Source organism: Petaurus breviceps, unplaced genomic scaffold (assembly GCF_028583685.1).
Source record: "Petaurus breviceps papuanus isolate PSGF00001 unplaced genomic scaffold, PetGlider_PUasm1.0 90750, whole genome shotgun sequence".
NCBI lineage: Eukaryota > Metazoa > Chordata > Mammalia > Diprotodontia > Petauridae > Petaurus > Petaurus breviceps.
Window position 1 is genome coordinate 9,613,885 of NW_027187335.1, and position 24,787 is coordinate 9,638,671.

General features: G+C 38.8%; 2 protein-coding genes and 1 long non-coding RNA gene across 21 annotated transcripts in view; 2 read left to right on the forward strand and 1 right to left on the reverse strand.

Annotated features, from left to right (window-relative positions):
- The window catches only part of MBTD1 (mbt domain containing 1), an 80,903-nt gene extending 71,393 nt beyond the window's left edge, over window positions 1-9,510 (forward strand). For 17 of the 19 annotated variants that reach the window (XM_069067495.1, XM_069067494.1, XM_069067490.1 and 14 more), the window contains 2 exons: window positions 1,318-1,509; window positions 6,226-9,510. In XM_069067495.1, the coding sequence (XP_068923596.1) occupies window positions 1,318-1,509; window positions 6,226-6,344 (311 nt within the window). In that variant the 3' untranslated portion in view covers window positions 6,345-9,510. The remainder of the gene's footprint in view (window positions 1-1,317; window positions 1,510-6,225) is intronic. The other 2 variants (XM_069067499.1, XM_069067500.1) reach the window with 1 other exon arrangement.
- LOC138145874 (uncharacterized) lies at window positions 1,518-5,784 on the forward strand. The gene is made up of 2 exons (XR_011164329.1): window positions 1,518-3,090; window positions 3,131-5,784. It is a non-coding gene; the product is annotated as an uncharacterized lncRNA (long non-coding RNA).
- Window positions 9,511-18,367: 8,857 nt separating the features above from the next.
- Window positions 18,368-24,455, reverse strand: LOC138145875 (nucleoside diphosphate kinase B). Its single transcript, XM_069067506.1, has 5 exons — window positions 24,300-24,455; window positions 23,802-23,931; window positions 21,520-21,621; window positions 19,746-19,858; window positions 18,368-18,672 (listed from the first exon to the last, which is right to left on the reverse strand). Exons 2-5 carry the CDS (start codon window positions 23,925-23,927, stop codon window positions 18,555-18,557), a joined length of 459 nt encoding a protein of 152 aa, XP_068923607.1. The 5' UTR covers window positions 23,928-23,931; window positions 24,300-24,455; the 3' UTR covers window positions 18,368-18,554.
- Window positions 24,456-24,787: the final 332 nt, after the last annotated feature.

A 24,787-nucleotide genomic window follows, 5' to 3' on the forward strand; every position in this document is an offset into this window, starting at 1 on the left:
ATTGACTCTTCTAGTGGTTGCTAATCTTAATAGTGTTCTTAGTTTTCTGTAGTTAAGAACTTGCATTTTATTCTCTGGTCAGATATTATTGAAGTTTCAAAGGGATGGACACATGGTTAGGGTTAGCAATTAAGAAATCAATAGGAGTCTAATATTTAGATTGGTCATAATGTCATTTTAAGTAGCAGTGATACACAGCTTTGGTTTGATTTTTTTTTCCCCTGGATATGTAAACATAGGCTGTATTTGATCTTCTTACTTGAGATATTTTAAACCCTGAAAGAAAACTTTTTTTTGGCATCTTAAACATATATATGCAGTATGGTAATCTGCTGTGACTTTTATTCATTTAGAACAGTGGTGTCAAACTCAAATAGAAACAAGAGCTACTACACCATACAAAGGATCTGTAATATGCAGGGCACATTTCACTTAATTTTAAAACGCTTTATTATCAATGTTTTATTGTATATCTGTTTTGTTAAATTTTTCCCAAATACATTTTAACCTGGTTCAGGCCACATGAAGGAGTGTTGTGAGCTGCATGGTTGATACCTCTTGTATAGACTGCCTATGCCTTGCCTTCTTGCCAAATGGATGGCAGTATTTTACTTTTTTGTTTGTTTGTTTATAAGTAATTCAAATGTATGTGCATCAAATTCTGCAACGTTTTTGTTGGCATTACAAACATTGAATAAGTCTTAAAGGTTATGTTTTCTCTTGAAGATGAAACTGAAGGGTGTGATGCATTTGTGATTGAGATAAAATTCTTTTGCTTCTGAATGAGCATACAGTCAGAGTATTTATCTTAGAAATAGTTTCAGAACAACAGCTACCTCAACTTAGGTGCTTTATGAAGAAAGGGTTTTTAAAAAATTACTTAGGTACATTCATATCAGAAATCCTGTCACACTCTGACTTCACAAACAATTGCACTTTCCTTCCTAACCAAACACCAGTATTTGGGATTTTGTGTGAAGTGGTGCCACTAAGCAGGATTTAGAAGAACCTCTCCCACTTGTTAGCAGGTTATTCCCTCCAAGATATGTCTAAGGATTATTCTTGGTTAAAGGAAATGAACCAGCTATTCTCCCAACCCAATCAATGCTCTCTATAGCTCAAATTTTGCTTTGTTTTTTCAACTGGTTCAGGATTCAGAGCCTGGGATTTTCAAACTCCCAAAGAAGGAATATAGAATCCCATGTTTTCAGAGTACCAACCTTGTGCTCTGTGCTCCACAAACTTTCCAACTTATTAATGCACTTTTCTTACCACACATGTAAGTAAAAGCTTACTTTAGTCTGACTTAATGTTTAGAAAGGAAGATGCCAGTTGGGAAGAAGCCTGTCAGTTTGTCGAGCCTGCCCATGACAGGTGGGGTGCGGAGGAGCCTCTCTGGTGACGAAGAGTTGACTCCTCCTCCATATCGAACCCTTCCAGCACAGACAGCCCCGGAGGCCTTCCCACCTCCCAGCACTAGCCGAGAGTTCAGTCCCAGCCTCAAAACAGGTAATTAGTCACATCAGCACCTCAGGTACTGCAGATGGTAATTTTACTGGGTAGGGTGGTGGGAGACAAAGCATGGTCTGGCATGAAAGATGCTGACTCATTAACTTTTTTTTTTCTTTTCAATTAAGAAATTCATTTTCATTAGTGCTTGGTAGTTACTTCACTAGATAAATCATATGAGAAGGATTTTTGTTTTGTTTTAACCACTTTAGAGCTTTAGATCAGAGTAGAGCCACAATGTCAAATAATTAAACGAAAAGATAACCAGAACTTTTTAGTGTAATAATACTTTATAATCTCATTCAAAAACTTCAGAACATTTTACATTGTGGATTTCTGTTGGATTTGAATTCCTGAAAAAGTGGGATGCATTAAAAATATCTGATTATCCAAGGCCAAAGGTAAAGATTCATTTAACAAACCCATAGCATTTCATAACATCACATTGGCTGGGAAAGGAGCTCTCGAGTGAGATTGGAGTGTATTCTTGGTGCTGATAATAGTTTGGAACAGTGAGTAAAGAACTGTCAGACTTGGAGGAGAGATGGTATTTTCAAAGTCAGCTATGAAGTTGACTGCTGAAATTGGCTATATTGCATTTCTGTAATTGTATATCTTTGTGTGTGCCTTCACAAGCTCCAGCAGTTAAATAAGTACATGGCATTTGGTACGAGTTTAATTCTTGTAGGCCAAGATCATTCCTAAAGGATGTAAAGCTTGGAGGATGACTGTTGAGAAGATTTGTCTTTCCTTTAATCGGTAAGACCTGACACAAGGTAATTATTGAGTATTGAAGAATGAGTCACCTTAACTGAATATGATGGAATTGAGTCTTGTAAGTCTAGGTTAGATGCTCAAAATCTAGATATTTGGTTAGATTGTAATATGCACATCTATGCTGTTATGTTTAGACTACAATACTTTGTACTTGTTTTAAATGTCACTTCTCTGCTGAGAGCCTAGATGTATGGGACTTAGTACCTGGCTCTGAATCCTTTTCATTCCTTATTTTGCTAACATTTGTGGAAATGAAAACTTCAGTGGCATTTGCCTTACTATAAATATCCCAAATGATTTTGTAGAATAGGCATGCATCTCATTCCACTTCCATTGTTTGTATAGTTTCCTTTTCATTCCTTGTAAAAAATCAGTATCAGATCCTCTTGCCATTTAGAAGAATTTCTGTAGCCTACTTTGCATCCATAAGGACTTTAAGTCCAACATTATCTGTCTTGCCTAGTCAAAGAAGAAACCTTCTAAATGTCTCATTCTATTGTGTTCTTGACATATTAGGCCAAATAGCTCCCAAAACTTATTTATTTTGTGATTATATTATTCGTATCCTTCGTAAAAGGTCTTTGACCTTTTAAATTTGAAGCTTTGTTCAAAATAATTGGCATTTTTGAGAGGTTTTTTAAACACTGGTGATTTTCACAATCTGTCTTGTTTCGTTTGCCCAGGGGAACTGAATTTGTTTTCTAGATTTGGAACAACCTAGAAGTATTAAAAATGAGTGCTTCTGGGTAAACCATGTGGCTTAGCAAGAGTGCTTTCCCCCAGCTCCTCCAACAATATATCTACGTAGATGGATAGATAGATAGATAGATAGATAGATAGATAGATAGATAGATAGATAGATAGATAGATAGATAGATAGACAGACTAGAAATATGTATAGTGCTATAGCTATATCTTCATATAGATATAGTAGCCATAGAACTATGAACTTGTACTTTGTGTAAACTTGAGTGACTCTGCTTTTTTAACTGAATATTGTGGTTTAATAAGATCTCTTAGAAGAATTTATAACTATGGGCTTTGTGGTAAAATGCAATTTGGTTTTTTAAGTTCCTGCAGTGTTGAGGATTTGGTGTCAAGGTAATGTTAGAACTGCCTCTTTTTAAAGTTTACAAAACTTCATTAAGCTGTGAAAGTTGTTTTAGCTTCTTAGGAATTAAGGTTAGAGGCTGAGGAAGAAAAACAGACCATGAAAACAGACTCACAGATTTTGATTCCAGGTAGATGAGATATGTGTGTGTGTATGTGTATTTATATATATTGAACTAGGCTCCACTTGAATGAATCTGTCATCATTGTCTCCAGCTACTTTTTTAAGCATATCATTTTCATGTTTAGAGAAGATAGGAGAATGAAAACTAAAAATTGGCTGTTGTCTGCAAATGTAGGTAACATCAAGGCATACTGTGGATGTTCCACTTACCTTTCTTATATTTGAAACATCAGTCTGAATGTAACCTAGGTTTCAGTAACACTTTTCTCATTCATTTGGTCATCATATAAAAAAAATTATTTTAATCGACCTTTTAATGTGGGTACTGCACCTTTAATGAAACTTGGCCATGTTTGATTTTCATTGGGCTTTATTTTCATGTAGTCAAATTGCTTTGAATGTTTCTTTTATTTGGGTGATAGATTTGAAGGTTAACAGGTGAACACGTATTACTATTCATTATGCCACTCATTCTCTGTGATGCTTTTTGAGATAAGAGGGAAAGAAAAAACACGATATCTGGTTTCATTTACCTTTCATCTGTTTGTGTTTGAAGATTCCTTGAGCAGTTACAGTATATTCCCTTCCTGCCCATTAACTTCCAAGAGCATAGACGTTGTTACAAAACAAATACAAAAGCAAAGGAATTGAATAGGATCATCTTTTAAAAGATTATGTTTTTAATAAGTTAGTAAAAAGTCAGAGATGATTGTTATTTCACAATCAAAATTAAGGAATTAAATATACTTAATTGACCTCACTATTTTTAGTACAGTTAGTCATTAACACTTAGGAAATGCAAAAATGCACCCTCTTTTTCTGTATTGAATAGCTTGATGACTCTGTTGGATTCTTGCATTCTGGAAAATGGGATTAGTTCTTTCAGGATCAGTTGACAGCTGTACAAATCGATTTTCTTAGATTTTTTAGTATAGGCAGTTTTTTACTTATGAATGACAAAAGTTAAAAGTGATACATGTATACGCATGTAGACACATATACAGCCTCCCTGATTGCCTCATGAAATATATCATGAGAAAACTTGGAATTTTTAGAAAAGCCATGGCTTCAGAAGAATAAAGGAAATTTTTAAAAGTTAGCAAGCAGCTACTTTTTTAAACTACTATGGGAAAACTGAAAGATTATGGTATTGAGAGTTCCATAAAGATTGCTTCTTCCTATCCCCTTGCTGAGACCTGCTATACGGAAGAATGGGAGACTTCATTAGGGGGAGGGAACAGGAAGGAGGCAGGAGATGTGGGAACATGGACTACTTTGGGGACAAAGGGGAAACACATGAGCAGAAACAGAAACCATCCTAGAGTGTGATGGTCAGCCACACAGTAGAGGAAAAGCACTGGATTAGAAACTTTTAGAAAGACCTAGAACAGAAAGGGACCCTTAGGGGCCATCTGGACCTTGAAGGGAAAACAGGGAGGCCCTAAGGTAAAGTGACTTGCCTGAGGTCACAAAGGAGGTAGAATAAGGGACAGACTCCCAACTTCAGTTCTCTTTCCACAGCACACCTCTGCCTCCCAATCTTCATGGGCATCAGAAACCTGGAGATTCAGACTCAGCTCTGGCTTGTGATGTGGGGCAAGTCACATCAAGGTCTCAGTATCTTCATCTATAAAATGAGGGAGTTGAACTAGATGGTTTTAAAGGCCCCTTCCACATATTAATTCTTCTAATTCTATGATACTAAATCAAAGGCAGACATTATTTTTGCAGATTTTGCTTTGCCTAGGCCAACTCTGCCTAGAAAATGGAAAAGCAAACTCTTCTACTTCCTTCCTGCTTGTCCTCCTTCACTCTTTTTTTCCTCCCTATCCCATACCTTTGGGGCTTCCTGCTCTCAAAACACAGAACTCAGGCAAGTACGGTATCTGCTCTTATGTGTTAAATGAGCATTTATGGGCTGGCCTGGGAACATTTTGACCTTCTTTTATAAAAAACAGCCACTTCTTTGTTAACTAAGGACTGCCTATGTATTTAAAATTAAAAGAGCATTAATTAGTTTCTGCCCAGAAACCTTTTACTGAAAAAAAAAGGCCTTGTTTTATGACATCATCAGTTTCACACTCCTAATTTTCATATTATTGTTGCCACCAGTGAGTGATCTTTCTGACAGTCTTAGATAGTTGTATTTATTTATAAATGGGCATTAAATTATAACCAATTTGTTATAACCCAGGGAATGTTCTTTAAAGTTTCCCCAGGGCATATTATAAATACAAAATAAAGCCTACTTAATGTTTTTAATCACCAAAGATTATTAGAATATTCATTTCATATTTCTTGTTTCATTCATCCACTGACAAAATCCTCAAGCCTAAATATAGACTTTCATTATTCAGTAAGCATTTATTGTATGAAATAAATGCTTATTGAGTGGAAAACTTTGCACGTGACTATCATCCAAATAATAAACACCATGGTTTTATACTTGCCGTGGAAAAGTGCCCTCTGAGGAACACCAAGTATTTGTCTTTCATATTCGCATGGCTCTTCATTATCTGTTAATATCCCTTATCATCTTTGTTGCTTTAATCACCTTGATGCTCATACTTACAATTTAGTGTTGTTTAAGTTACTAAAGGGATGAAGAAGCCTCCTTACCTGTAAAGTTGGCTAGACTGGATAAAGGGCATGTTTTATTAGGTATTAGGTATGTATGTCTTCTTTTTCTTTTTCTTTTAATGTAGTGACTCCATTGCAGCTGAAGGAAGAGTTGCTAGATGGAGAGGAATACAGCTTCCTCCAAGGAGCTTCTGATCAGGAAAGCAATGGCTCTGCCAGCTACTACATCAAACAAGAACCCTGAGGTGACAGCTCAGAAACGAGGGGGAGGGAGAGCTTTCTGCAGGACGGATTTATTACCAACCCAACTGGACAGGGGGATAATTCTACTGGGTCACTTTGCTAACCATAGAAGAGATTTAAGTTCTGGATTTTTGAGGTGGGTGGGGAAACTATTTTAGTCAGGGGAAAATTTTTCAATTTATAAAGATGGACATTTTTGTGTTGTATTTGAAGCTTTTGAAAGAATTTTGTAATATTTTCCAAGTTTGGATTTATTGTGCATTGTTAACAAGAACTGAAATTCTAACTTTTTGGTAAGATTTAAAGTTTAAGTAACAGGATTGCAGGAAACGATTTAAGAAGGATATAGTTGCAAATACAAATGAACTGTCATTACAAATGAACCTTTTTTGGTACAAGTTGGGAGACTTTGGAATCTTCGAAACTATGCCAGTCACATCTCCAGCTTCCTCTGCTGCAGAAATATGCAACCGATGCCCTCATGGAAGGAGCATCACCACGTAGATCACGGAAGGTGGGACGAATTTTGAGTTGTTGGCATTTTATTGCAGACCATTTTAAATGTTTGTACAGAAATGTTTTCATTCTGGAAAATGCTCAAGAAAATTTATTTGGAGTTCTGTATGAAACTGGAAGAACTCTAGATACTTTTTACAAGTTATCTTTTTAATTAGAAATGATCAAAATTATTTTAACACTTATGTGTTAATTAAACTGGAATGGTTAACATGAGCTTATGCATAGCATCTTTGTCTTGGCAAAGTGGGGTTGGGGAAAATACAAGATTGTCCTAAGTTTTTCTTTTTTCTAAAACACCCCCACAAAAGAGATGAGATTTTTTTCTTTCCTCTCTGACATCTCCTCCCTTCTCCTTCTGTGAGATGACATTTAGCATAAGCACACCCCAAAGCCAGGTGTTCTGTATTAGCCAGAAAGTGGAAATGGAGCATCTTCTAAAGCCAGAATAAGTCTGAATTTCAGGATCATTCCAGTTCTGCTTTAATTGTTAAAAAGTTATTGAAAAGGAATGTGTTCATTCTCTTAAAAATTCCCATGTACTGTAAAAACTGTATATCACTACAGCCAAAACAAGTTCTTAACAAAAGTAACAACTGATTTGGACCATGTAAACATTCCTTGTTTTAAAGTGTATGTGGCTTCTTTTAAAAGGGTGGTGGGAGGGGAAACATGTGCTCTTTGCATTTTTAAGCTTTCTACTGAGTTGTGACTGAAAAAAATAGAGAGTTTTAGCTTTTACCAGTAAGGTTCATTAACTAAATTCTCAGGAATTAACTGCGTGTGTTCTCTAAGTGCTTCTGGGCCTTAGCCTGTCCCCTTCAGAGTGCTATACTGACCATCTCCTCTGGAGTATAGGTAGGTAGTAGGTAGGGCTAATTAGAAAATAATCAACATGATTAACCTCTACAGTCCTTCAGCCTATGGAATGCTTTAAAAAATGTTAACAGAAAGCCCCAGGAGACCATTTTAGCTAAGTTTTTGTTTGACTTTTAAAAGTGCATAGAAAGTTGAAAACCAGCAATTTATTTTCTAAAATATTGCTCTAATTTTGGGTACATAACATTGGTAATACGCACAGGTTTACCTCATTCTATGCAAGAGGGGTTAATAATGTGGTTTTGTAGTTGCTACTGGAAGTAAAATTTGTTATTTATCTCGTAGGAATGTATGGAACCCCAGTGTCAACATTTCTTAATACTGACCTTTTGGGGCATGTAGATCATATCAACAACACTAGTTGATTCTCATGTGTCAAATGTATGTGAATTCAGCTGTTAAATTACTGGTTACTTACTTATCCTAAACTAAGATTGTTGAGGAGGACTTAATGCAAATAGTACTGTCATTGCCTCCTAAATCTTTAACTTTCAGAATCCTCCCATTAAACTGAAAACTGGGAAACTTCCAAAGGAAAGGTAGCAGTTGTCTTAAATCAATCCTCAGGCTCAGTGATAAATTCAGGATTCTGAGCCCACTCGACATGGGCATAAGAAGCCAAAGTTTTATGGCTTACCCCACCTCCCCGTTGAATACTTTGATCTTGAGGTCAGTACAGCCTGGGGTTGGGGAGTCTACAGGGAATTAAGATGTAAAGCAGGAAGGTCAGATCTAAGGCCAACCTGTCCTAGAGGTAGTTATTGGAAATGTTCACTTGTAGCCCAGACACTGTCAGCTTCCAGTTCTAAAGCTAAACCAGGCACACTAAGTGGTTAGAATCTCCCGTCCAAATGGCATGTTTTTGTTATCAGTGATAGTGCAGGTACAGCTTTTATTGTTTCAAAACTGTGACCAAATGTTGGAGGGGACAAGAACTTTGTGAGGTCATAAGAGGAGTCCCCCTACTGCAGATGATCAGAACATCATCTCTATGAGGCTTACAAATTTTATGTCTTAGCCATAACTTAAATAGTACAACTTTTAATAGCCCCATTTTCCTTTACAGTTCAAAATGTACTGCTGACATTGAGTTTTCTTTCCTTTTTCCCCAAGTTGGGATTTTTGGTAGTTTAAACTCTTTAACCTTTTCCTTGCTGTGTATGAGGAAAGCTAAAGCTGTTATCAACTTCTTGTTCTACGGATACTAACACGGGTTTCAGTGTTTTGTTTGTTTTGTTTTAATTATTATTATTATTATTACTATGTGATGTGAATACCCTTTCCCATCAATATTTGTATTATGGTGCTATATATTTGGTGATGATTCTTTAATATTGGGAAGGGATTTTTAAATACTGTGATTAAACTGGGTTTTCTTCCTTTAATTTTCATATTTTAAATAAAGCCACAGTCATTTATACAAAAACAGCATCTGTCCCTGGGTAGATCTTTGGGGCAGAAGTCAAAGTAAACTACATAGGGTTTTTACATCATTTCTGTATGTATTTGATATATAGATCAATATCTGTACAAATTTAATCTTTTATTTTCTTGGTAATTGTGTGATCAGTGGGAAAGTGTTTAAAACTTTCTCATGAAGTGTACATAACAGTGAAAAATGCTTTTGGAAAAATTTATGTTCCTTTCATTTTTACCAAATTGCAGATTTTCAGCATGGATGTGAAAAGCATTAAAATTATAACTTTGTGTACAAGATGAAAATAATTCACTAAACTTGCCCTTTTTTACACAAAATAAAATGTTAAAGTAAACTTTGTATGGATGCAAGATTTACATTATTTACATTTGTTTTCTTGTTTTGCGGCAGGCAGTCTTGGTTGAAGAAAAACTTTTTTTTAATTGCCAGTTTTACTCCCACTAACAATGTTTTCATATCTAAAACATTTGCATCAGAAAATTTTAAGAACCTTCAAGGGTGTGGCAAAACCACTTTGTGTTTTGGGGTAAATGGTTAATGATCCTCTGTGCCCCAGATCAGCCAGCCCCCACTTACTCAATGTTTGATGTGTTCAACCCAACTTTTGGATGTATCATTCCTTCACCTTGCTTCAGAGAGAGGGCTATTCAGTCAGCTGACAAACATTTAAATAAATGACAGGATTTTAAATACAGGGTAATTATGGAGGGCACTAGCAATTTAAAAAGTCTTCTTGTAGATTGGTGCTTGACCTGAGTCTTGAAGGAACTAAAGGATTTTGTGAGGAAGCAGTAAGGATGGGAGGACATGACAGGCACAGGGAATAGCCAGTACAAAAAAGCACAGAGAGGGTAGATGAAGTGTTTTATGAGGAACAAAGAAAGCCAATTCACCTGGACCATAGAGTGCAAGATAAGGAATAACCCATAATGAAGCTGGAAAATCTGGTTGTGAAGGGCTCTAAAAGACAAGCCCCTAGAGTTTGAGTACAGAAATGGCATCATCAGATCCAGGATTGAGGAAAATCACCTTGGTGACCCTGTGGAGAATGGATTGGAGTGGGGAGAAATTTGAGGCACAAAGACCAAATAGGAAGCCATTACAGCAGTCTAGGGGAGAGGTGATGAGGACCTGATCTAGGATGGCTGGGTGGTGGCTGTATAAGTAGAAGGAAGCAAAAAGATGTGAGAGATGGCCCTGAGGTAGAAACAGCAAGGTTGGCATTTGCCTCAGTGTGTAAAATGAAAGGGAATAACACCAAAGAAGGGTGGGCCTGGAGAAAAAGATCATCTTCTGGAGTCATAGAGGCAGTCTAATTAGACAAGGGCCTGGGAGTGATTCTGTTTTGCCCTGATAATCTTAAAAGAGGGGAAGCACAACAAGGCAGGGCAGTGGGAACAAAATTATTTCACATAATCAGAATATATGAATTGACATCTTTATCTTTACAAACAAGGGCATGCTGGGGAACAACTGACACTTGAACCTCATTCTCATCTGAACTGGTCAAAGGAAGGAAAAGTACTTACACATAGTTGGGTACTGAAATATATATTTCACTCAGAGAGAGAGGAGTGAGGGAAATTTAAGAGGGAGAGTAGATTAAGAGAGATAACAAGCAAAACAAACTCTTAAGGATGAACAAAATAGAGCTTTTTTTGAAATGAAAGAATTCAGTGACAAAGCTGAAGAACTCTCCATAAATTGGGGAATGGCTATACAAATTAAGATATGTGAATATGATGGAATACTATTGTACTGTAAGAAATGATAAAGAGAAACCATCTGAGAAGACTTTTATGATCTGATGCAGAGTCAAGGGGTCAGACCCAGGAAAACAATTTATACAATAGCAACATTAAAGACAAAAAAAACTTTGAAAGATTTAGGAACTCTTATCAACATAATGACCAACCGTGGTTTCAGAGGACTAATGATGAAATACGCTACCTACTGCCTGATAGAGGTGAAGGATTCTGGAAAATTAAACAGATACACACGCACAAGCATATATATTTGGACATGACCAATTTGAATATTCATTTTGCTTTACATGTTGCTATACATTTTTTTTTTTGCTTTTTGGAGGGTGATTGGGGTTAAGTGACTTGCCCAAGGTCACACAGCTAGTTTTTGTATTAAGTGTCTGAGGTCAGATTTGAACTCAGGTTCTCCTGACTCCAGGGCCAGTGCTCTATTCACTCTGCCACCTAGCTGCCCCTACTATACATGTTTATAACAGGTTTGGAGCCAGTTTTTTTGTTCTCAATTCTTGGGCAGGGGCAGGGGGTGGGGGGGAGGGAGAAGATGGTAGAAGGCAGATTTTTGCTAATTAAAATTTTTTAGGGTTTGAGTTTTTGTTGTTGTTTGGGTTTTTTGTTTTTTAAAGAAAAAATTCTGGCATTTGCTTTAGACCAGCACTTCAAATGATATGCACCATACATAACATATTACACCAGTAGAATTTAGCTCCAAATAGACAGACACGCTACTTAAATATAAAAGGTCACATCATAGACAAATTATAGAAACATGGAAGAAATTTTAATTGAAGATCTGTGGATAGGTGAATCATTCATAACCAAACAAGGGATAGAAAAGATCACAGAAGATAAAAGATAGTTTTGATTACATAAAATTTAAAAAGTTTTGGCACAAACAAAACCAGTCTCACTAACCTAAAAAGGAAATAGGGGGAAAAAATGCAACAAGTTTCTCCAACAAAAGAAGTTTGGAGAGGTCATGAAAAAACAGGTGTGTTGATTAATGTTGATGGAGCTGTAGAGTATCCAAACGTTTTGGAAAACAATTTAGAACTATCCCCCAAAAGTCATTAAACTTTTGACCCAGCAGTAACTCTACTAGACTTATATCCCAAAAAGGTTGAAGAAAGAAGAAAAAAAAACTCAGTACATAAAAAATATTTTTGTTTTGGCAAAGAACAGGAAACTAAAGGGGTACCTATCATTGGGGAATGGCTGAACAAGTTAACATACGTGGATATAGTAGAAAAATATTGTGCCATTGAAAATTATGAAAGGATAGGTTCAGAAAACTGGAAAGGAATGAACTGAGACAATGGGATAAGCAGAACCAAGAGAGCAATAATAGCCATGTTGTATAGATAACTTTGAAAAGCTTACAATCTCTTAAACCAATGACCAGCATCCTTGCTATTAAGGGGGTGAGGCATTCAAGATAGAGAATGAGGCATGGATTTTTGGGCACTGAATTTGTTTTGCTTGGCATTGTAAATTTGCTATGAGGGTTTTTTTCTCCTTATTTCAGATCTGTTATCAGACACTTAACTGTGTGACCCTTAAGCAAATCACCACCTCTGTTTTCCTCAGTTTTCTTACTTGTAAAATATGGGTCATAACAGCATCTACCTCTCAGAGTTGTTTTGAGGTTCAAAGGAGACATCTGTGAAGCACTTTAGCACAGTGCCTGGCCCATAGTAGGTGCTGTATAAATGCTTATTCCATTCCCTTTTCCCTCTTAATTGGGTGAGTGGCTGAAGAGAAGTTAAATGCTCGTTAATTGAAAAAAAATTGGAAGCAATTTGGAACTATACTAAAAACTATTAAATTGTGCATACCCTTCAATCCCGCCATACTACTGCCACAGCTAACTAAGCCAGTAACCCCAAGAGGTCCAAAAGGTTTTCTTCAGTTGGGAATTGGCTGAACAAATTATGTTGTATACATGAGATGGAATACTATTGTGCTGTAAGACGTGATAATGGGAACAGTTTCAAGGAAATCTGAGAAGACTTAGACAAATTGATGCCATGTAAAGTGATTAGAACAAGGAATGTAATAACTTTTTAAAGACATAGCTTTGAAAGACTTAAGAGCTCTGATCAACACAATGATCAACCTTGATGCCAGAGGACTCATGATGAAACAGGTTACCCAGCTTCTGACAGAGATGGGGTGTTGTCAGGGTACAGATTGAGACATTTTTTATGGTTTTTTTTTTGTCTTTTTGGAGGGGCAGGGCAATTGGGCTTAAGTACTTACCCAAGGTCACATAGCTAGTGAGTGTTAAGTGTCTGAGGTCAGATTTGAACTCGGGTCCTCCTGACTCCAGCGCCCATGCTCTATTCACTACACCACCTAGCTGCCCCTTGAGATATTTTTTGACATGGCCAATTCAGGAAATTGTTTTGCTTAACTGCATATTTGTTACAGAGGTTTTGTTTTTCTTTTGCAATGGGACAAAGAAGGTAGGAGTCAGAGAAGGTGAATTTTGATCAATTTTTTAAAATAATTTTTTTTAATTGTAACAAAAGCAATGTATAACTATACCCATAAAGTTACCAGATTGTGCAAATCTTTGACCTAGTTATTCCACTCCCAAGATTTAAGTGGTGCCCTGCAAGTAGGGAATAACTAATCAAATTACGGTATATTAATACAGTGGAATACTTTTATGTCATAAAATGATGGCAGGGATGACTTCAGAGAAAGTTAGGAAAACATGTATAAACCCATGCAGACTGAAGTGATCAGAACCAGAAAAACAATTTATATAATAAAAACAATATAAAGATAACTCTGAAAGACTTAAAAACTTGGATCAATGCAATAACTAACCACGAATCCAAAAGATAAGAATGAGATATACTTTTGGACACGGCTAGTGGGGGGATTTGTCTTGACTATACGTGTTTGTTTAAAAGGTTTTGTTGTTTAATTTTTTTTAATTTCTCAAGAGGGTGAGGAGGCAAGGTAGGAGGGAGAGAAGATTAATATTTTTTTAATTATCAATACCTGACTGTATATGCAGTGTTCCACACCTCGTGTCCTACTTCCTGCAATACAGAGGTATGTTTGTCATGTCTCTAGAGGCACTCAACTTTCCAAACCAACTAGATCTTTTAGATTTCAAACTGGCCTCACCTAACTCAGGAATTTTCTTGACATTAAAATATTCCCACTTACCTCTTCAAATGTCTGTTGTTTTCATGAATTCCTTTGTTCCACAAACTTAATATACCATCTCCCATGTCCCCTCCCTTGCCCATCAATGAAATTCCTACTTTCCACCTTGTAGAATCTTCAAGGCTTAGCTGAAGTACTACCTTCAGGGTTTATTGGAGCTCCCCAGTTGTTAGTACTTTCTTCTATATACAGTTGTATTCCCAATAGGATGTAAGTTCCTTGAGGGCAGAGACTAAGCCTTTTTGTTGGATTTTTCCCCTGTAGTATCCTCAGAATGTGACAGTGTCTATTGACTTGTCTACTACTTGTACCAAGTAGGCTCCTAAATATGTTGAAGATAGTGGTAAATTAGTATCTCTCTGTTACATTTTCATCCCTGATGGATGGGGATTATATAATATGGTACTTTGCACATAACAGTTGCTTGAATTTAATTAGCCACTGATCTACTTCCTATGTAACTTAATTGGTTTTGAGCTTTTCCCCTGGTGAATTAAGTTTCCCAGACTAGTTTTCTTTTACTGTCTCGAGAGTTTTCATTCTCATTCATCTTAATTATAACCCTGTTTAGAGATTCCGTGCAGTGTTGAATATTTGTAGAAATAATAAACCACAAATACTTCCTCTAGTTCTGCTTGGTAATGTACAAATATTTAGTTATAGAACCAACTTTAGAAGCACACAGGTAGGACGGTATATGATTTGCAGATTACTTTAGCAACATCATTTCCTTAATTCAAACCCAAGGAGAAAAGTGCTATTATGTCCCCCTTTTTCAGACGGAAAAAAAATCTCAAAAAGGTTCCTAGAACCCTAGATCTACAGCATTAGACTTGAGAGGCCATTTGGTCCAGCCACCTCATTTTACAAGTCACTGAGCACCAAGGTTAACTAATTTGCCTACATCAAGTAGTATATAAGTATGTACATCAAGTACATACAGCTAGTATGAGATGGGGTTTAAACCCAGGTCTTTCTTGATTCCACATCCAGTATTTGTGCCACACCAAACTATTTCTTCTGTTCACCCAAACATCATGAACTTGAAGTTTCTATTCACTCACCCTCACCACTATCCCAGAGTGGACCCCTTTGTCTAAGACCCCAATTTGTCTTTTCCTGTGCAGCCCATAGGAGTTTTGTACTTAATGAGTTAAGCACTGGTATATATGCTGCAGCTGCAAAGAAAGGCCAAAACAGTCGCCCTGTCCTCAAGATTATATTGTAATAGAGACATGTAACTCAAGGTCCATAAATGAATGGAAAAAAATTAAGTGCTTACTGTGTGCCTAGCATTGTGCTAAGTTCTGGCAATACAAATAGAAAAGGCCACGTCTGCTCAAGGAGCTCAAAGAAGGGGAAGATAAAATTCCAACTACAGAGTGAATGGGAAAGCCTAGAAGTCATTAAGATGCACTGCTGGGCTAGATCAGGTCAGATGACAGTGCCTGGGGTGTGTAAGACAGAGACCTGTCAGGCAGATGTTAAGGCTTGGTGGTATTCTGTCTCCCCAGGAGTCAAGTTGGTAACTCCCCACCTCCAAGACATGTGCAGTCAAACATCTTGGTTCTGGCAGCCCCAGATGGAAGAGTGGGGAGGGTGTCCTGAGTGGTGGCCCAGCCATGGGAAGGAACCTTCCATGTAACCTGAAAAGGCCTCCTGCATGAGTGAGTATGTGAGCTCTCTTGAAGGAAGCAAGGAATTGTAAGAAATAGATGCAAGTAAAAAGAGCATGAGGGACAGCCAAAACAAAGGCAACAAGACATGTCACCTGCAAGGAATAGCAAGTCAGCCCATACAGCTGGACTGTAGCAGAGTAGGGAGGAGGCTTAAGACCAGGAAAATGGCTAAGTACACAAAAAGAGACCTTTATATCTGACCCTGCAAAGTCAATGCAGCCAGCTGAGATCACTGAATAGCAGGGGTGACGTGGTCAAACTTAAATACATTAGAAAAATCCCTTTGGCAGCTACTTGGACAATGGACTACAATGAGCAGAGACTAGTCAATCTATTGTAATAAACCAGACAAACTGAACTGCAAGTGGTGGCCTTCAGCAGGGAAAGGAACCTATACAAGAGAGGACAGTAGAAATGAGATTGGCAAGCCATTGTATATGTGGAGTATGATGAATACTAGAATAAGTTTAATATTCAAGAAATGAGTGTTAGTGAATAGAGCACGGGCCCTGGAGTCAGGAGGACCTGAATTCAAATCCAGCCTCAGACACTTAATACAAAAAACTAGCCGTGTGACCTTGGGCAAGTCACTTAACCCCAGTTGCCCTCAAAAAAAAAAAATGAGTGCTTAGGACTGAGCAGAGAAAGGGTATAGATAAGCACCTTTCTACTAACTGTACAAATTGTAGTTGGAAGGAAGCAATCCGGGAGATTAAGGGCAAAGGGGCCGATACCTGTATGTGAATTCAACCTGTTTTAGTTGTGTTACCTTGATTGGGCAAGCTTCTTGAATTACTGGGCCTGTTACATCTATAAAATGAGAGGGTCGTACCATATATAACCAGTAAGATCTCCTCCAGTTTTAAATCGGTGATATGAATGGTGACATTCACAATAGAAATATAACAAGGCTGGTTAAAACCTAAGTCTTACTTGCTTTATAGGAGAACTTATAAACTACCTTATCTTTTTTTTTCTTCAAAATTTTATTTTAGACTCAAATACAGAAAAGAAACAAACATATTGGAACTTAAATACAAAGTTAGAAAGGGAAAAAAAACGTCCTGTGCATAGCAGAACATGAGAGGATTCAAAATATGTAACAAATTTTCATTTCAAGAAAGCCTATATGATAAATAATACTTATGTTGAGAATTGTCCATCTTTTCTTTGCTTCCTTGTGAATTTCCTTTTGTTCTGTTTTTTTTACTGTTTTTCCCCTCCCCCTAACCTCCCCCAAGAAGGCTACAATAGTTTCATTTCTCTATAGCTATATATATATATACACACACACACACACACACATAGATCTAGTTTCCCAAATCTATTCTCCTGACCTTTGTTTTTATGTACATTATCTTGTTACCTCTCCTTCCTGCCTCCTCTACTTTACTTCTACCCCACTACCTTGCCCCCTATCTTCCCATTCCCATAAATCTAAATACCTTTCTATACCCCTATTTACCTCTCACTCTCCCCTCTAAAAATCCTGGCCTTGTTGTCTTCCCCTTCCCAATACATTCTTCTGAATTTAGACTTTTATTCTCTTGTAAATATATACATATTGTTTCCTCTTAAACCCATTCCCAATGAAATTAGGTTACCCAAACTACCAGCCCTCTCCCCCATCTAATTCCTCTGTATCAATTCTTCCTCTGGCACCTCATTTGTGCTCTTTTAAGCTGTTCCTAAATGGTTTTACTTTTTAAATTCATATCATACTCAGGTTTACCCCAATCTTTCTTATGATAAAAACCATTTTACAGTTATATCAAATGTCCATTTTTTTTTCATTCACAGGGTATGATTATTTTCAGCCAGAGTGCCAGTTCTTTTGGCTATTTGATATGTTGTCCAAGACCTGCAGTCCTTTAATGTCTGTTGCTAGGTCTTGTGTAATTCTAATTGTGGCACCATATTTAAATTGTTTTAATCTTGATTCTTTTATTTTTGCCTTGAGCTAGGGATTTTGAAATTTGACTGATATTTCTACAAGTTTTTCTCATAGGATCTCTTTTAAATGGTGATCAATGGATTTTTTTTTTTTCCATTTCTACTTTCCCCCTTGTTTTAATGCTTCAGGACAATTTTCTGTAATTATTTCTTTTTTTTTGGAGGGCAATTGGGGTTAAGTGACTTGCCCAAGGTCACACGGCTAGTTTTTGTGTTAAGTGTTTTGAGGCCTCATTTGAACTCAGGTCCTCCTGACTCCAGGGCCAGTGCTCTATTCACTGCACCACCTAGCCACCCCTTCTTTAATTATTTCTTACATTATTGTATCAAGACTCTTTTTGATCATAACTTTCAGTTAGTCCAATTATTTTTATATTTTCTCTTCTTGATGTATTCTCCAACTGTTGTTTTTCATGTTTCACTTTCTCTTCTTTATTTTACAAGGGATCAAAGAAATTTGCTGCCTCCCTACTCAAAAAAATAAAAAATTAGAAATGCACAGCCAGCACTAGATGAAATATTCTTCTAGATTAATAGGTTTAATCAATAATTAGTGTACTAACACTATCATGAACACAATGTGCCAAGTTTTCAACTCAATAACCATACAAGATTGCCCCTTATTTCCAAGGCTTTATTGAACAGGATTACAGGGCTGTTTTAGAAAATGATGATTCCAATTCCTTTCAATCCCCTGGCATGAAATGTTGTATTCAGGGATGGAGACATACATACACATACACACAAATACCACAGCTACTAAAAGGAGTAGGTCCAGTATATATCCACTTTTAAAACCCTTATTCATAGACCCAGTCATGAGCACAAGACTTATAATCAACCAGTTCTTCTGGCTTAAACCACAGGCTGATCTCCTTCTCAGCACTTTTTACAGAATCACTGCCATGAATGATGTTCCTAAGGAAATAATAATCAGAAGTTACTATGTTGTAAACAAACAATTAACAGCTGTTTAAAAACACCAACTGTTTCAAAAACCCCTCGAGTAAGACCTGGTGATACAAGAAGTCATACTGCTTAGAAGAACAAGGAGTGACCAACACCCACTAAATGTGTTCACACTAATGAAGATTAGACTACCCAGAGGCTGAGAATCAGTGGAATCCTTGTCACGCCATTTTTACTGTCATTAAATTCCCCCCCACCCACATACCCTCTTAATCCCAGTAAACAACTTGTTCCCAAATTTTAGCAAATGAAGGGATGCTATCTCAGACCTTCCAACCCTAAATCTATAGTATAAAAGGCCTGCCTAGACATATCATTTATGGTTAGAACAGAACAAACATGCTGTTATTTAAGCAGTTCCCTTGCATATTTCAATTTTATAAATTGGATTCTTACTATTTTTTGGCTTTTTGGAGGGGGGAAAGGCAGGGCAATTGGCTTGCCCTGTGTGACAAGTTCACACAGTAAGTGTTAAGTGTCTTAGGTCACATTTGAATTCAGGTCCTCCTGACTCCAAGGCCAGTGCTCTATTTACTGTGCCATCTAGCCACCCCATTAGATTATTTTCAACGCAGTAAGAAAGGTTGCTGCTTTGTTGATTTTTTTAAGTCCAATTTTTTCTGGTCATGATGGGATATAGACTGGATTTATCATGCCATCAATGTAGAGACCTCCCTCTATCAATGCAGACTGTCACCTTCTCTGCAACTCTTTAGTCTTATTGGGCAGAGTTGGCCAGGGCACTGAGGGACTATCTGGTCCAGGGTCACAAAACTAATTGTGTCAAAGACAGGACTTGAACCAAGTATTATGGGCTTCAAAGCCAGCTCTGTCAATCACTATACCCTGCCTCTAAGGATAATGATCATTGCCTACTTTGTCAGTTTTTTATAAACTTGGATTTTCATCCATCAGATTTCATACATCGGAGTTATTTACCCCTCCTACATATAAATGCAATCAAGACAATGCAGTTTTTTTACTTCCCAGTAAGGGACTTTTAAAAATTCCTCAGAACTCACCTGCCAACTTGAATGCAGAAGTCCCCACGAATGGTGCCTGGCTTGGAATCAGCTGGGTTGGTCTCTCCCAGCATCACTCTGCCTGTCTTCACCACATTTAAGCCCTCCCAAACCTCCATGGCAAGGAAAAAAAGGCAAAGCAAAAATTCACATTAGATTTATGTTCTGACTGGCGGTGATACAGGGTAGGCCCCTGGCACTGAGAGCCTTGTTCCCAACATTACAGTTACAAAGAGGAAAAACAAAACAAGCCCCAAAACCTTATCTCAGGGAACTCCCTACCTAATTTGGGGGAAAAGAGACATACAATGACTTGAGAAATACAAAACTTCAGATAAGAAGAGCCATTGATAAAAGAATGAATAATGATTAGCCTAGGATGGAATAATAAAGAGTAAAGATGAGTTTTTGTTTTTTGCTTTTCTGGAGGGCAATTGAGGTTAAGTGACTTGCCCAAAGTCACAGCTATTAAGTGTGTTATGTGTCTAAGGTCTAATTTGAACTCAGGTTCTCCTGACTTCAGGGCTGGTGCTCTATTCACTGCGCCACCTAGCTGCCCCTTAAAGATGAGTTTTGAGCAGGATTTTAAAGGGATGGTGGCATCACGTAGGGGAAAGGCCAGAGATAAGAAGAAATTATTTGAGATCATCTAGTTCAAAATCCACATTTTAATGATGAAGAAATTGAGGCCTAAAGTCACATAGCAAAGCTAGGAATTGAACACAGGTATGACTCCCAATCCAAGACTCTTTCCAGTGCTTCCTTTGACAACCCAAATCTGTGACAACCCTCCCTCAGGATGCCATTTGCTTACTGCTTTCACTTCCTCCATGACCCACGCTGGAGGGATGTAATCGAAGAAAAAGCAGCCTACCATACAGCGCCCTCCATTTTCTCTTCCTTCCCACATGACTACTTCAAAAGTATGTTTTAATTAGAACTCAAAATTTTAGAGGAAAAAATTTGTAACAGCCCCACTAAAAATGGTGGTCAACTAGAATCCAAAGAATGAAGCCATTCAAATTATACCCATATTATTCCATTTTGCCCTGGGGTACATTAGGTCATTTTTGTCTTCTTTCCCTGAAATCCAATCACCCTTCCTAACTGCATCCCTAAAATGACAGAACATTACTAGTAGACTATAAGCTCCATTCCATTGGGAAATAGGTCTTATTAGAACTTCCTTACATGATTCCAGAGGATAGAAGATAAAGCATGGTACCCACCTACTATAAAAGAAGTATACACAGCCAGGTGGCACAGTGGGTAGAAGGCTGGTCCTGGTGTCAGAAATACTAGAGTTCTAATCCAGCCTCATACACTAGCTGTGTGAACTCAGGCAAGTGACTTAACCTGTCTGCCTCAGTTTCCTCATCTGTAAAATGGTTATAATAATAGTACCTACCTCCAAAGGGTTGTTTTGAGGATCAAATGAGATAATATTTGTAAAAAACTCTGCCAACATTAAAGCATTAAATATATGCTAGCTAGCTATTAAATAGATGAGACAAACTCTTGGACATGGCCAATGTGGGAATTTGTTTTGCCGGTTATGCAGTTCTTATGAAGGTTTTATTTTTAATTGTTCATTTGCAATCTTTGGGAGCCCTAAATCCCTAGTGTCTTTGTATCCAGCGACTGCTTGGTAAGTCTTTATTGAACTGAATCAAATAATGAGGAGTAATGTAAGGCAAAGGCTTCAAAGCTGGGTTCCTAGGCAAAGTTCCTAGGAAGTGGTAACTTGGCTCCAAACACAATGAATGATACTTACCATGGCTACAACAGGCCCCGAGTTCATATATTTCACAAGCCCAGGGAAAAATGGCCTGTCCTTCAGGTCAACATAGTGCTGTTTCAGATGTTCCTCTGAGGCCTAAGGGCACATAAGAGTGGGGGTTACTAGAGGAAGACATTATAGTCTCCCTATCCAAGTTTGAAAGGGAAGAAGAGGGAGATGGAAAGCTTAGCACCACTTTGGCCAACAAGGTGTTGTCTAAAAACTCAGGCAAATTCAGCATCTGCATACAAATGAATCAACTATATTATACTATGAAGCCAGCTGGGAAAAGAGGAAGATGGTCGGTCACTCTACATGCTGCATCAGGTAGTCCACAGGACAACAACCATATGAGGAGACATAAAGAAATCCATTCAAGAAAATATGGCTAATATCAGAACTTTTTGCATGACTTCACATTATAATCGATATCATAATGGGGTGAGGAGGAACAGGAAAGGGGGAAAATTTGGAACTCAAAATTTCTAAAAAGGAATGTTACAAAAATTTTACATGTAATCAGGAAATATTTAACAAAATAAAAATATTTAAGATTAGGGAAATGACGACTAATCTTGATAAGACTGGGCTCCTCTCAGCAATGTAAGGTTATAAGACAACTCCAAAAGGCTCATGATGGAAAGAGATATCCACATCCAGAGAAAGAGCTACACAGTCTGAATGCAGATTGAAGCAAACTACTTGCTCTCTTTTTGTTTTGTTTCCTCTTTCCCATTGGTCATTCCATTGGTTATAATCCTTCTTTACAACCTGACTAATGTTTAATGTGAAGGTATTTGTAGATTCTAAATTTGACTACATGCTGCCATGGGGGGTGGGGAGGGTTGGAGGGTGTGGAGAGGGAAGGGGAGAAACTTTAAAACTCAAGGGATTGTGGAACTGAATGCTATAAATTAAAAGTAAATAAACAGGGGCAGCCAGGTGGTGCAGTGAGTAAGAGCACAGGCCCCAAGTTACTTAACCCCAATTGCTTAAAAAAAAAAGTAAATAAACAAATTGATTAAATTAAAAAAATAGGGAAAAAAATAATCTATTCAAGGAACTGGGCATGGTTAACCCTAAATGCCTATAAGTATTTGAAGGGCTATCATTTGGAAGGGTAAGATTAAACTTATTCTTCTGACCCTAGGGGGTAAAACTGGTAGAAGCCAATTACAGAGAAGTAGATTTCTTCTCAATACAAAGAAAAACTTCTGAACAGTTTCTGTCAGAAAGTGGAATGGTCTGTCTTACCCTAGACTCTAGGGCCTACAGGGACTGGGTTCCAAATCACTAGATTTCTACTTTCAAGGATACTGGAGAAGGAACTGCTGCTTAGGTATGTATAGGCCATGTCAGATTGCCTCTAAGGGCAACATCTCTTAAAATTGTTTAATCTGAAGATCTTGACCAGCCCTGGACTATTTTCTTCCGTGGAAAAATGGTCCACCAGTTATCCTAAGAATCCAAAACAAGTGAGCAGACATATCTGAACACTGCCATTTCTGAATTTATATAACATGACAGAATTAAAATATTTGAGTATTCCAAGAAAAAAAAAATTGCAAAGGCCTGAATCCTCTATAAAGATTTCCTGTCCTGCAAACGGAGCATTTGAGTGAGCAAGGCTTCTCTCTCAGCTGCCATTCCTAAGGGTGAAGAAAAAACTAGCGACAGATTCGAACAGGAAGAAGGATCCTCGTGGGTCAGAAGGAGAGGTACAAATCACCTTAGCCAAGGACATTTGCCATTCAAGCGGCCGGCCACCGACACCGGAAGGGAGGTTATCCCCCAATCAGCCCTCCCTCCCAACAGGGGACAGGAAGAGTTGAAGGAGGAGCTGAAAAAATGGCGATCAGGTTGGGTGGGTTTGGGGTTTTTTTTCCCCTTCAGTGCATTAATTCATAAAATTAGAGCAAGGAGCCGCCGCAGCTCAGATTGCAAAGGCAGGCAGATAAGCTGCTGGGGAAAACTGGGAGCAGCCCCACCGAAGGCAGGGTGTGGGGAGAGGAGGGTGCCCATGGCAAAGGGCAAAGAAAGATATGCCTGAGGTTTGGGGGGCGCTCTGAAAAATCTTTAATAGACCATCGAGGTCACGCACAGTTTGGGCAGTCCAGGGAAACCTTATGGACCCCTTCTCAGAAGGTTTCTGATGCACAAAATAAAATACATGGGATTACAAAGAAAACCGGTAATACTGAAATCCACTTATCAAAATAGTTTTAAAAAGTCAGGTCCCTGAGGCTTGGGGGAGGGGGAAGGCGAGGGTCCCTTACCCTAAGGAACTTCATGCCCACGAGACGGAATCCCTTCTGCTCAAAGCGTTTGATGATGTCCCCGACCAGGCCCCGCTGGACGCCGTCGGGCTTGATGGCGATGAAGGTGCGCTCGGTGTTGGCCATGGTCCTGCGTGGGTAGAGAAGACGAACCGGTCAGGAAGCCACGTGGAACGGCCTAGTCAAGGGTGGGGCGGGGGGACCGCTGTGGTCTGCACCGACCCTGACCCCTTCCTGGGTCCCGGGGACTCCTGCCCCTCCCCCATTCCTTTAAGCCTCTCCCCCCCTTCCCCGGCGCCCAGCCGGGCTCCACGTGGCTTTCACGGAGCCGAGGAGCTGCTTCCGCCCGGCCGGGATTCCTCCCTTCCTCCTCCTCCTCCTCGGTTCCAGCCGGCGCCTGCCCGGCCGGACCCCAGCCGGAGTAGACGAGGGCAGGAAGGAGCACCTGCTGGGGCATAGCCGCGGGACGGCAGCAAGCGGGGGCCCTGCCGTTCTCACCAGGGAGAATCGGGCTGGAGCAGGAGAAAGAGGAGTCTATGGCTGCGGCAGAGAAGGAGGCTGGAGCCCCAGGAGTCGGCACTAAACAAGGAAACCGAGAACACCGAGCACAGAGCCCGCCCCCACCGGCAGGGGCGGGGCCTGAGGAAGGGGGCGGAGCCCAAAGGAAGGGCTGGGAAGGGAGGGAGAGGAGGGGGAGGGGATAAATGAAGGGGGGAAGCAAAGGGGAGGAGGAGGAGGGGTAAGAAAGAGGGGAAGGGCAAGAAAAGGGGAGGAGGAGGGAAGACGAGAGGAGGGAAGAGAGGAGCAAAGAGGGGAGGGGAGGAGAAGGGATCAGGAAAGAGTGGTGGGAGAGGGAAGGGGAGCAGAGTTGGGGGGGAAGAAAGGGGAGGAGGAGGGAAGAGGAGAGTTTCACGGAACAGAAAGATGTCACTGCATCAGAGTATGTGGTGGGGAGTAAGGTATGAGAAGAGTGTAAAGGCAGGCAT